This window comes from Enhydra lutris, unplaced genomic scaffold (genome assembly GCF_002288905.1).
Source record: "Enhydra lutris kenyoni isolate GAN:26980312 unplaced genomic scaffold, ASM228890v2 scaffoldscaffold24, whole genome shotgun sequence".
In the NCBI taxonomy this organism is placed as follows: domain Eukaryota; kingdom Metazoa; phylum Chordata; class Mammalia; order Carnivora; family Mustelidae; genus Enhydra; species Enhydra lutris.
The window spans coordinates 7385675-7399859 of NW_019154108.1; the positions used below are offsets into that span (position 1 = coordinate 7385675).

The 14185-nt window shown below is 42.9% G+C and overlaps 1 protein-coding gene across 1 annotated transcript in view; it reads left to right on the forward strand.

Moving 5' to 3' along the window:
• The window catches only part of LOC111150881 (WD repeat domain 64), a 136385-nt gene that overhangs the window by 80334 nt on the left and 41866 nt on the right, over window positions 1-14185 (forward strand). Inside the window, exons 11-13 of the mRNA XM_022508551.1 lie at window positions 2939-3087; window positions 5249-5372; window positions 7722-7897. Of these exons, the coding sequence (XP_022364259.1) occupies window positions 2939-3087; window positions 5249-5372; window positions 7722-7897 (449 nt within the window). The remainder of the gene's footprint in view (window positions 1-2938; window positions 3088-5248; window positions 5373-7721; window positions 7898-14185) is intronic.

Genomic DNA, 14185 nt, shown 5'->3' on the forward strand with positions numbered 1-14185 from the left:
CATCTTGACTTCAAGCGTTTTTTAAACTAACACTTGAGCACTAACTAGAAGAAAAATAGAAGCAGAAGGGGAATGTGTTAACTGTGATTCATCACAGTAGATATTTCATTCCGTTCCACTCCTTCCTGTCTTTCCATGGCCGGGTAGATAAAATGTGCACCTGCACTTCCTTGGAAAAACTAGGTCAGCGCTCTAAGTTTTTGAGCCTCGGAAGATGGCCTTGGGCAAAGCAAGAAGTGGGATGTGATGTGTTGCTACATAAAAGGCAAAGCCAGCTCCGTTTGACTCTTGGGAGCTGGAATATGAGCCGTCTCTGAGGGACTACACCAGCATCCATGCCCCCTTTCTTCAGCGGGGCAGTTTGGCCCCATGCATTCTGGTATTGAGACAGTTAGAAGGTGCTGACGTCCCCACCTGCCTTTGCATCTAGACCATAAAATGGAGAGAAAATAGAGTCCCAAATGACAGTTCCACAGCATGATGCCAACAGATTTGTTGCCTCCTTTATTTGTTGCCTCTTAAAAACACGCTTCCTAAAGACATAAAATGTTCTGTTAGGCATTTACATTAAACACGGCTCACATGCATGCCTTCAGGCCTTAGAAGAAAAATGAATGCTATTACCAATACTTCTTCCTTCTGGAACACCAGCCCAGAATGCATTTCCTAAGCACTTTCCCACTGACCACCTGTTCTGAGTTCCTGTGGGATTAATTAGGGCAGGGAGACGTGCAGGAGACATGCATTTGAAATGGTTGGTGCTATCACTGCTAGTGGAGAACATAATTATTTTTAACTCTAGGTTTGTTTGGGTTTTTTTCTGGATTAGGAGTGAACTAGCACTTCATGCTTGATAGATAATTTTACATCTTGTAAAACAGAACTTAATTCTAGGTGTAAGCACTCCTCTTCTGTATTAGCTCTTCCAAAAATAACATGCTAATAACTGCAAGCAAATTTTCTCCTAGTATCCTTACTTGCATGTTTGATTAGTGGGCTCTGCATTTCCAACCCATTTATCACCAGAATAACTAAGGACTCAAGTATTAAGACAAAAGAAGAAGGAAAAGGAGAGGAGGAAATCATGATTGTTTCCGGTTTTATGTAATTTTGCTAATACTTTGCTTATAAAAACATACAGCTCTGTGTGTCACTTACATTGACTGCTGCCATCAACTTGACATCAGAATTACATGAAGTTTATCTCCCAGACTTTACTTCATGCTTTGATTCCAGAGAAGCCACCATAGTAATCTAAACCCTGATGACAACAGCATCACATTCTGGAAATGCTTTGTAGAATATACTGTTGTTCCTGTCACTGTCGTTTGTATTATTCCTCTGTTACAACAACGTCCTTTTGGAAAGTTCTTTTACAAAGTGCTTTCATGTGCTTTGTTTCATTTGACCTGCACAACCCCCACAGGAGGTAGGAATTATTACTTATCCTAGTTTATAACTGACACTGAATATTAAGCAGTTCAGCTGACCAGTAGAAAAACACCAGGACTGGTGCACCTGGGTGGCTCAGTCAGTTAAGCATCCAAATCCTGATGTCGTCTCAAGACATGATCTCGGGGTGGTGAGGTCAAGTCCCAAGTCGAGATCCATGCTCAGTGCGGACTCTACTTGAGATTCTCTCTCTCTCCCTACACTCTCCCTCCTTCCCCCCCACCCCGCCACATGCTCGATCTCCTTCTAATAAATAAAACAACAACAAAAACCCACCAGGTTAAAAGGTAGAGCTGGGATTCAATCCCAAATCATGTGGCTTCTGAAACCACATTCTTTCTCTGTAACTGCATTGTTTCCACAGCAGCGCTGAAAACAGAGAGGATTACCACTAGTTCATAAGCAGATCTAGCTTCGTTGGTGTGGGTTCTGAATAAAGCTAGTCACAATATAATGTTAAAAGCTCTACCAAGAAGCTCCGAGTGTTGGTCATCTGGCTTCCATATTCCTCTCGTGTTTCCATATTAGAATATTTGAACTGAGAAATATTACCAAAAAACCTTTTTTTAAGCCCTTCTCTACACACGAACAGATTTTAATCTTAAAGTTTAAGCAGCTTTAGGAAAGGGCTTCATTAACTCCTGGGGCGCCTTTTCCTACAGGTAAGATTGGAAAATGGTGAGAAACCCAATACAAAGTGACCTTTGATAATTTAATCTCCACGACAATAAAACAGAGAAGTTTCATTTTGTCTGATCTTTAAAATGCTTTGGGATTCTTTCTTACATTTCGAGACATTACACCAACACAGAATACATAGTTGGTTTTGAGAGTTAAATCACATTTGCCATTTGTAGTGTCCCTATAAAACCAAACCAGCACCCTTAGGAAAATGCAAATGAGGTATATCTGCTCTCCACCTACTTCCCCACGTTGATTTGGAAATTGATCTTATTTAATATTGATGTTGCAAGCACTGGCCTGTAACCGTTTCTCATTCATTACATTTAATAAGACTGTGTTTACAGAGTGCTTTATCAGTTGTTGGTCGGGAAAGGCTAACAATAAATTCCAATCACCAGAAGGAAGCTTACCTTCAGCAGAAAGCTGATCATCATCGTGATTACTGGACACCAGGTGGAGAGGCATGCGGCAGGCACTCTCAAGAAGGAAAAATATAGACTTAAAAAAAAAAAATAGGAAAATAGGGATCACTGTAAAGAGGATATTGATAAATCCAATGGCCTGCACTTGAAAATTAATGACAGCCTCAACAAATGCTTTTCTCTTGCTGAATAACATCTGCTTTTTTTGTCAAAAATGTTTTAGAAAAAATAAGCGTATATTCACCTCATTAGATATCCTAGGAATCGATATTACTAACCTCGCTGATGGGTTGTTTCCAAACATGACTGTTTGGGTAAAATCCTTTGTGCTTCAAAACTTCTAATGTTGGGTATTTGTGACAATCTTCTTTCTGTTCCAGGATCTAGTGTTATGGACATGTACCCTCTGACCAGGATGGTACAAGATACAAAACAGATTCCTCACACTCATGAACGAGAAATCAATGTCATGCTTTACAACAGATATTTTCACCAAGTACTTACTGTCTGTTCTGAGTCCATCATTAAGGTGAGTGTATATTGGCTCTTCAGAAAGAAAAAGGCAAAGCAGAATGTTCTCTTTTGACAGGGAAGGCTTTGTGTGATTAAGTAAATGTAGTGGCCTGTGTGATGAGATCAACAGTATAGCTATTTTTAAACACTCACGAACACATGAAAAACAAGTATTTTAAGCCAGCTCAGACTGCTTGCTATTAAACTGCAGCCTCAGTGAAATAAATAAAGCTAGTTTTTTACTATTGGAATAGGAATTTTAAAGGAAATATACCAAGGAAGGGGTACTAGGATGGATGATGGATGATGGATGGTGGATGGATGGATGGATGATGGATGGTGGATGGATAGATTAGATAGATAGATATAGGTAGATTAGATAGATTGATAGATTTTTAAATCTGAGTTATGAGCAGAGGATAGGGTAAGAAGGAAGGGAGATTTATAATTTATAATGTTTACTATAACCCCTATAGGTGCAGGATACATGCCATGTGTCTTAAATCCATGATCTCATTTAATCTTCATACTGGTTCCATGTGGACAGATAAAGGTTCCATTTAAAGATAAGGAAACAGGGACTCATGCAGATCAAGCAACTCGCCCCCGATTGCATAACTAGTAAGCATCACAGCTGGGGTGTGTACCCAGGTTGTCCTGTTGTAGCTCCCTGTGTCTGTTCCTGTGCATTCCACCGCCTGACACTACCGTGCTCCCCAGAGTCCCGGGTACGCAGCCATCCTAAGTGCGTCAGTAACTACGACCATTGAAGCCATCTAGCAGTGAAGACTGGCAGTGTTTGCTTCAAAGGCCCATCCTTTTATTTCATGCATGCCCTCTGAAAGGAGACATCTGGAGCGGTAGAGAGACCCTCTAGAGACCCTTTAAGGCCCCTCTCAATCCCGGATCCTCTGTGCTCATCTGCTGGAGATTTTCTCAGGCCAAAATCTGGGAGTTCAGTTAACGGTCACCTAGTTCTGATAAGCCTACGGAATAAAACTTACTCCGTTTTCATGAAATACTGACGTCTAGCAGGGACATGGTTTCCCTGTCAGGGGAGAAGCGGGAAACTCACATCTAGGTGAGTTTTCATACCTTTTTGCTTGCTTGAAGAGAGATCATACTTCAGGCCACATCATGGGTGACCTCTGAGACCCATTCATGCAGTGTCATTCATTTCTCTTCTCCTTTAAGGACCTTGTCTGCACTGGGGGCACTCGGAGGTTGAGAACGTGGGCTCTTGAGTCAGACTGGCCTCAATCAGGTCAGTCAGGGGCCCTTGGTTGGCCTCCAGATGACTCCACAAGTTCCCTCTGGTCTTGCTCTCCCTCCCTGATTCCAGCTGTGATGGCTGTCTTTCAGCTCCCTGGAGGGACAATGTGCCTTCTCATCTCTGGCCCTTTGCTTATGCTGCCTCGGCCCCACAGACCCAGAGGGTGACCGTCTGTCCTGCCAGTGCAGTTTCATTACTCACTGACAGTCTGGTTTACATGTGAGCACAGCAGATCCATGAAGAAGGAGAGACTTAGACCGAAAGGCTAAAGGTCTAGAGCCTCGACCGTGTTTCCAAAGAGAGAGAATGATGTATCTTGACATGTTTCTGGATTTTCTGATTATACCCAGCCTGATTACACAGACAGCCTTCTCTGAAGTCTCTCTCCCTCCCTCCCTCCCTCCAAGAGCGAGGCCCGTGCCCCTCATCAGAGCACTTCTTGAAAAGGTCAATAAGCCCCTTCCTCAGGGTTCTCTCATTCTGTCCTGGGACTCCTGGCTAATTCGGATGAGTGTCAACAGGGAGTAAATCCAGTTTGATTTTTTTTTTTTTTTTTTGTCGGCTGTACTGTAGCGGCCACATTGCTATCCGGCTGCTGATCTTGTTTCATGCTCACAGCAGCAAAATTGGCGACTTCCTCCCCGGCCAAGGCTGCCCGGCATAGTCAGTCTGTCTCCACCGCCTAGGTACACGGCAGACACGCTCGGGCATCCCGGGAACGACTCAACAGCACTGCATCTGTTAGAACTTTCTTCGGGCAAAGCAACACTCAGGCCAGGATGTTGGAAAAGACTTTAGAAGAGCACAGCACCAAGTTGGAGGCTGTGGTGAATACTGTAAAATTTTTGTAAGAGCCGAAGGGTATCTGGATGACTTGATTTTTGGTTGTCGTTCTTTGCTACAGGTTTGGGAACTCGAGACCGGCCTCCAAATATACCAGATTTTAGACCCTCATGGCTTCAGTGTTGAACTGACTTCAGCAGCGATTGATGAGACTGGATTTCTGTTTGCCACAGGGGCATACAACGGTCAGATCCCTAACCCGAATCGGGCCTCCCTGCGTTAGTGCCCGAGAGTTTGTGCTCGGCGCTCATCTGCTGCGGGGGCTGGAGACAGAGAGAACACGAAGCAGGCGGGCACATGTCAGCATGCCAGAGAGACGGCTCTGCCTGGCTGAACAGCAGACTCTGCTGTAATGGGCTTCAAGGCCCAGCGGTCCATGCCTCACGTCGCATTTGTATTATGGCTTTAACGTTCGCAGAAGTCTTTCACACGTATCTCATTCCATCCTTGGCAGGAATTGTGTGGCACGGATGCCTTTTGTCCTTTTAGTTTTGGGGACCGTCAGCTAAGGGATGGACGTTTACATTTAGTAGATTTGGGGACCAGACAAAAATCCAACCAGCTTTGTTGTACAACACCCAGATTTCTACACGGGACTTAGGAGTCTCAGCAACTTGGCATGTCAGGCTCGGTGGTGTTGGTGTTACGTCGCTTGCTGCTTCTCAAGCTATGGAGAACTGCATAGAACTTTCTAGAACTAAGCACTCCAGCCTGCCTCCCTTTTCACCTCACCTTGCTCTGACCTCCCACGAAAGAACTGCTTTACCTAGACGATATGACCCACTTGTGTGCACTACTCAAAGCTTATTTATTCTAGAGATGTATTTACTAAGAAATTCTTGCTTGGAAGCCAGAGGGTGGGAGGAGTGAACATCCTGATGTGAAAGTCTGATTTTTCCAAGTGTGACAGATAACAGTACACACAGAATGAAATCACAAATGCTAAGTTGATGAGGTGTGAGTAAACGCAACTGTTGTGCGTGCGGGACAGTTCTCCAGAAGGCAGTCTTAACTGCTCTATGAGCATGCTCGCCATACATATGAAAATCAGTTATAATAGAAAGTCTGAGCAAAGCACACAACTGTTATCAGGCATAAGCCTTAGAGATTCATCCAGATGACAAAGATAGTCCTGTTTGCAGGCAAGAAAGTCCTAGTTCATTGTTAGTGCTAGGGTCTAGAATCTCTTCAAACATGCCCAGTTTGTTCTCCTTAGAGGTCATTGACAAAGATGCTGTGACATCCTAGAGCAGCCTGGAAAGTAGGATTCTCTGGCTCTCAGATCAGCTCTGCTCACAAGCTGGCAGTGCCCCTCATTCCTCTCCACTTCCCACCCTCCACCTAAGCTAAGCAATACTTCTCCCTGCCCTCTGCCCCATTAAATTTAACTGCCAAAGTCCTGAGGCAGTGAGAAATCCATGCTGTGACCCTGTGGTCCACATATCTGGGACTAAATGAGCGCATTCCTTTGTTCCATTGTTTGTATGACTATGTTCCTCCAGATCATAAAGTGCTTGAGGGCAGGAACCACGCCCGCTCATTTGGCATTTGTAGCTCCTCATGGAGTGCTGAGGATATAGGGAGAATTTAGTCAGTGTTTAATGATGTTGGGAACAAACAAATGGTAGGAATTGTGAGTGTTGCTGATAGAGAGAACCTGGCAGAAGGAAATAAAAGCAACATAGTGAGAACATTGTGGGTGTCCAGCAGGAGTAGAGCTGGGGATAAGGCATGGGGGTAGGGGTTGGGATTAGGGTCAAGCAAAGGGAAGAAAGTCCTGTAAGGGGCAGTCTCCTAGATTCTAAACCTGAGGTGACCCCTGGAAAAGCCCATGTGAAGAGACTTCCTACACGGTCTAGAAATAGCCATTCAATAACCACGCCATTTATCACGCCTCCTGGCCTCTTCATCAAGCTCCCCAAAATCGAATGACCCAAGTTAAGTGCCAAGAAAGTAGGATTTCACATGTAAGAAGAAACTCAACACCCGTGTTGCATTTTCTTCCCATGTAACCGATAAAACAACTCAAAGCTTGATAGATTCCTACCTGCTAGAATTCTCTTAGAAGTTTTATCACCCAATAAGAACAACGGTCATCAAAACTGTCAGCACCTTAGGAAAAGTGATGTCGCTGGATTGCGCTTGCACTATGAATGACCATCATGGCTCGATATTAGACAAATGGAAAGATAGTGGGGAGTGTTCAGCAAACTGGAGGGTCTGGGAGACAAGGACAGAAAAGAGGCACTTCAGCGATAGAGTCTGAGTGTGTCGAGAAAACTGTCACAAATTTCAAGACATTGCTGTCCTGTTCATTCTTATCAGCCCGTGACAAATGAAGGGATACAGAAATGTAGTTTGTGCACAGCAATGTAGCAAGCACAGCTGAGACTCACCAGTCACTCTGAGTAGGAAATCAATATACAATAAATTGTTGGCAGAACTCTTTCCATTAGATCGATTTTGTCTGAGATAAAAAAGCAAGCTTTCTCCACGTTATTTGTATCTACATAGTCTTTTTCCTGTGTGCTCAGGAACGATTAAAATCTGGGACTTCGGCAGCGGGCAGGAGATGAAAGTGTTGCCGGAGGGGAAGGACTGGAAGGAGGAAGAGCACTGCCTACGGCGCCTGATTTTCCTGAAGGCCCAGGAGAAACACCAGTACTTGATCCTCACCTTGGAGCGCAATGGGAAGATTAAAATGGTCCAGGTGAGCTGTGCCAGCTTTGTGTTTGCACTCGACGCACTCTTCCTGTGAAAATCAGTGCAGTTTTGGGAGGAGTCCCATCTCACTCTCCTCCTGCCAGTCAGCTGAGAATAGCAGCTCTCCTCCAGTCTTTCTAGGAGGCTCTTAGTTAAGAGCATCCTTGCTCGGGTCCAAGCCAAGAGCGAAAAAAGACTAGCAGCTCAGGGGCAGCATCTCAGGGGCAGCCCAGCGTGTGCTGAAGCGTCGGAACCTCTGCAGCAGGTATCAGAAAGGTGAAACTTACCCACGGCTTTTGCCTCTGACATGGCTTCTAACCTCATCTCGGGAGAATTCACCAGCAGAGCTGCCCACCGGCAGGCTCTGTGCAAGGGGGCGGCAGGGATTTCTCTCTGTCCTTAGAACCCATCATGCATTCAGGGACGCTCAAGTCCGTTTTTTAGTTTGTCACCAAAATTGCTTTGTTTACTTTAAGGTTAATGATGCAGTTTGCTCAGGGCCATTTCGGGAGGATTGAGGTAGGCTCATTTATTCTTTTCTGTGAGTCTGTTACCACCGGAGAATGCTAATGCCTACTTCATATTTAAGATGAAGGCCGGATCATTTATCCTGGCTACCGAGTGGATCTCTCTGCCTGGAGCTCAAGGACTCATTGACTTTATTATTCTCCTTCTGAAAGCGGAGAACAGAAAAAAAGAAAATCTTAAATTAGGTTAGCAATCATGAAATTTCAGCATTGATTAAGGTGACTGATGGCGCTACTGCTGGGAAAAAAGGAGTGAAAAACATCCCTGATTCAATATACGCTTCCCGTGTTGTCTGAGCCATCCGAACAGCACCAGAGAAAGGAATTTCTCAGTAAAACTCTATAACACAACAATGGATTGACCTCCCTTCTTCAAGGGAGTGCAACTGACCATCAGTTTGCTTTTCCGAAGAGACCATGTCTATTACAAACGCTCCTTTTTTAAAGACTGCAAAAAACAGCCTGGTGCTGTTCCCACATCAGAACTGGTTTTGGTTTTACTGCAGAATTTGTCACTTTGATTATTCTGCTTCTCCAAGTCTCTGAAATCCATAGACGGAGCTTGATGAAGATTGAAAATCTCTCTTACATGTACTTATCTTCTTGCTCCGCCTGAGCATGCAGAGATTGAGGATTGAGAGAATGAAGCAATACTGGAAACCTTTTATAAAATATACAATAGTAAATGTCTGGGAAGGGTTTTTGTTGTTTTCTTTTTTAAGATTTTATTTATTTATTTGAGAGCAAGCAAGCAGGTGAGAGAGCACAGAGAGGGAGGGAGAAACAGGTTCCCCGCTGAGCAGGGAACCCGATGCAGGGCTCGATCCCAGGACTCCGAGATCATGACCTGAGCCAAAGGCAGACGCTTAACCAACTGAGTCACCCAGGCGCGCCAGTGTTTGGAAAGTTTTAGGGAATTTTTATTAATGTTAGAGAAAAGAGCTTTACAATAAGCATAATGTTAAATGCACACTTACTTATCATTTATGGTTAATGTCTTATTATTATTTATTGTTATTATTTGCCTATTAAAAATAAGATATGGTTTGGGGCACCTGGGTGGCTCAATAGGTTAAGCCTCTGCCTTCGGCTCAGGTCATGATCTCAGGGTCCTGGGCCTGAGCCCCACATCGGGCTCTCTGCTCAGCGGGGAACCTGCTTCCCCCACTCTCTCTGCCTGCCTCTCTGCCCACTTGTGATCTCTCTCTCTTTCTCTCTCTCTCTGTGTCAAATAAATAAATAAATAATCCTAATAAGAAAATAAGATATGGTTTGATTCACATACTTACCTTCTTGAATACTGTTGACCCTTGAACGACATGGGTTTGAACAGTGTGGGTCTACTTATATACAGATTTTTTACAGTACTATAAATGTACTTTTTCTTCCTTATGATTTTCCTAATAACATTTTCTTTTCTCTAGTCTGCTTTGTTGTAAGAATACAGCTTATAATACATATAACATACAAAATATGTGTCAGTCATCTGTTGATGGAGTCAGTAAGGCTTCCAGTCAACAGTTGGCTATTAATAGTTAAGTTTTGCGAGAGTCAAAAGTTGTATGTGGATTTTCAGCTGAGTGAAGCTCATCACTCCTAACATGTTGTTCAGTGAATGTACTTTCATTCATTCATTTTTTTTCAATGAGCATCTAGTAAGTGTGTCTCATGGGCCAGAAACGTATCTTCCCTTTCATCATGGAACTTATAATTTAATATGAAGGATTGATATTCATCTACCCATAACAAGAGTTACGAATACTTACACAAGTGCTGCATGAATTTACTGTGCTGGGCACAGCCCAGCCACTACAGGAGTCAGGGAAGATTTCTTTGTCCACTGATTTTCAGTGAAATTCAACACTTCAAGAAACACTTTGTGTGCTCCACATTGCTAGAAGTTCTTCCAAATCCCAAGATTCGATGGAAAATAAGATACTTAGGAACTAGATTATTCAGACCCACCCTCCACTGGAAACAATGAAAAGTTCTGAGTAAAATATCCGCTGAATCTCTTAACGAGCACTAAAGAGTTGACAAGATTGGTGACTAAAGAGCAGACCAAAAATTTACTGTAAGTGGAGAATGAGAGGTAAGTGAGGAACTAAAACACCATGGCTGTTTTTGTCCCAAGGGCATTTTCCAAAGCTAGAGAAGATTCAGTTTTGGAGACTCCTGCCTGATTAGGAGGGACAAGAAGTCCAGGCCCAGGGCCTGCCTAAGGCAAAGAACTTAATACCACATCCATAATATGCTGGGACCCAAAAGTTATACTTTCAGCATAAAAGTACACCAGAAAGAAAGGAACCAGCTTCCAAAGGGCAAGGCAGGAAAATCTGCCCTTACACAGGGCCAAGCAGGAAAGAAGGGAGAAGAGTAGGAAAACAAAGCAAGATGAGACAAAGCCCTGTTCCTCAGAACGGTGGCCACAAGTAGGAACTCATATACATTTGTAGGCTAGATGGGCCACGCTTAGGAGGTCAAAGAAATCTCAGCTATGAACTTGATTTAAGGTGGTCTAAAACTGGTAGTTTTGGCAGGCACCTGGGAGAAACAAATACAAATCCATTCCGAAGAAAGGCACATTCCCTAAAACCAGAGTCAGGATAATTAAGTGCACAAGAAAACTAGACAAGAAGGTTTGGGCACAGAGATAAGTAAGTAGAACAACAGAACAAAAACAGGTCCATATACAACAGAAGTGGCATAGCAGATTTGTGTGGCAAGAATATATTTTTCAATAAAAGGTTTTGGAGCAACTGGACATCCATATGGAAAAAACTGTAATTTTTTTTCTCCTGTCTAAGACTATTCCTTGTGGATTAATGACTTCAAAATATTAGTGGGAAGACAAAACAATACAAGGTTTAGCAGTCACTATAGGACATTGTCTTTATGAACTCAGGAGGAAAAGATATCTTAGGTAAGACTCAAAAACCACTAATTATTTAAAAAATGGACATATTTGGTTACCTGAAACTAATAAGTTTTCTTCATCAGAAGTCATCAGAATTAAAGTTACAAGACAAGAGTAGAGTTAAAGAAGAGATTTGCAACACATAATAACCAATTGGATTAGTATCCTGAGTTCTTAATAAATAAGGTGATTAGTTCAATAGAAAATGAAAAAAGATAGGCGCTTCATAAAACAGCAAACCCAAATATCCAATAAACATAGCCAAAGATGCTAAACTTCATTAGTAATCAGAGAAATTCAAACTGGAATTACAGTAGATATACTACTAACAATGTTGCCAGTGAGCAGTCCAATGCGGATCTGATTATTTTTCCTCTACAGCTTATTCCCTTTCTCTGCAAACTTCGACATTACCTTTGTCCCAGAAGCTTAAAGGCTCTGCCTGTATGCATATGTTTTCTCATCAGTTCCACAGGAGACTTTTTAATCTACAGTCTTGGACGTTTCTTCCAGCTTAGGAACTGTTTTTGTATTATTATTTTTATTATTATATAATGTATTATATGTATTATTTTTATATTATTTTTTGTACTATATTCTGTATTATTCGTTTATTAAGTATCTTTTCCACATCTGCATCTTTTTCTAATTCATGAACCCATACTATTTGGATATTGGGTCTTCTGACTCTATCCTCTCAATTTCTTATATTTTTCTTTATGTTTTTCTTTTTAGTCATGCTGTTTTGAAATATTTCTATTCTCTATTTCTAAGCTATTTGTTCCAGTCTCGAAGAGAAATTAATTCTCCTTCACTTCACCAACCAAATTCGGATGTTTGAAGGCCACGTTCTGTTGTTTTGTTTCGGTTTTGAACTTCCTTAAGGACTCTTCAGTTTTGCTCGAGTTATCACACCACCAACCGTCCAAGTCAGGGACCTATTCTGCATTCTTCTCTCCGGATACTAGCCCCTCCTAGCTACGTTTCTTTTTCTGCTCACTAGGATCTGGCTGCTAGAAAAACACAGGAGTGGCAATTCTGAGAGGGTGAGGTGTGCAGCCATGCAGTTCCTGAAGGGTGGTTTAAAGATTTTATTTATTTATTTATTTATTTATTTATTTATTTGACAGAGAGATCACAAGTAGGCAGAGAGGCAGGCAGAGAGAGAGGGGGGAAGCAGCTCCCTGCTGACCAGAGAGCCTGATGTGGGACTCGATCCCAGGATCCTGGGATCATGACCTGAGCCAAAGGCAGAGGCTTAACCCATTGAGCCACCCAGGTGCCCCAGTGAGGGGTGGTTTAGAGTCCTCACAGCACCCCTGGTGGAGACCATAGCCGGAAGCCTTCCTGCTTCCCATTGTCTCTCCCAATTTCAGAAGTACAGAAGGCTCAGTCCAGCTGTTCAGCTACTCCTCAACTCCTTGGTGGCAAGGAACACTAGGTATATGTCATACTTCCCATTGTCCCCTGGGCCCCCCTCCTTCCGGGGATTTAGGTTTGTTTATGGAGTAATCACCATGTTCAGAGCTTACCCTTGAACTCTCTCCCACCCTGGTTCCCAGGCTGTTGTTCAGCCCAGAGGGTAACAATAGCATAATAACTTTCCCCAAACTCCAGCCCTCATTCTCTGTTTGCCTCCAGAAGCTGTTCCCAGAGCCAGAGCTGGGAGTGGAGTGCAGGAACGATAAACCCACCCTCCATCTTCCCAGGCTCTCTGCTGCATCGAACAAACAAACAAAAACTGCTTCAGTAGTCGTATTCTGTTACTCAGGAAATGGCTAAATCATGATGGGTAAGGGGAAGCCCCCATACAATTTATGTATTTCTTCTTAGTGTCTTCAGACCAGTCCTTAATGGCTTGAGCTGTAATGTCTCTCTTGTACTTACATTCTTGGTTTTATTTTCCCAAGTCCTGGAAAGATGCTTGTGTCACTGCCTGGTCCTGACACAAACGTCATTGTATAAACTTCTTCAGGCCTGACCTTCTGGCCACGTCATGGGAAGGCAGATTATCAACTGCCTGGCCTGTCAGTGCATCGTCCTGACCAAAGAGAAGGACAATAATCATCTCACAATCTCAGTTTTAAGGAGACAGAATTATATCCTGCCTGTATAAAACATTTTTAGAAATTTGTCCCCAAGCCCTTGTTAATAAAAACCATAGACTGGGGTGCTGGGGCTCGGTTAGTTGAGCATCGGACTCCTGATTTCGGCTCAGGCCATGATCTAGGGATTATGAGATCAAGTCCCACGATGGGCTCTGCCCTCAGCAAGGAGTCTGCTTGAGATTCTCTCTGCCCCTCCCCCTACTTTCGAGGACACTCTCTCTCTCTCTCTCTAAAATAAATAAAAAATCTTCCAAAAAAGACATAGATCGGTGAGATACTACTGTTGTAACATCATGAACGGAGTGGTGTGGGAGTTCAGAGATTTTGAGTAATTAACCCCAAAATAGTTCAAATTCTGAAGATCCACTTACTTCCTTTTATCTGCCCTTCCATCCACGTAACTTTATGTGTTTACTTCTATAGCCCTGTTTTGAGTCCCTTAAAGCAAAAGATCTTCCTTTCAAGGCAATTAAAGTCATTCGTGTTCATAGCATCATGCCAACTGCTATTTTCCAGGAGCACCAATTCCTGAAGGCCTGTCTGCCAATAGCAACCTGAGATAAAAAGTTTCACCACTTAGGGCTGAAATGAAAAAAATAAGGGCAATTTTTCATAAAGCTAATTTTACTTTTTAAATTTAAAGTTGTATCTTTCCTACTTGTTGGTATTAAATTATAGCCTTTCTTTTCATAAAATGATGATAACAGAGTTTCCAGTTCCCTTCTCCCCCATGTCCTCTCTTG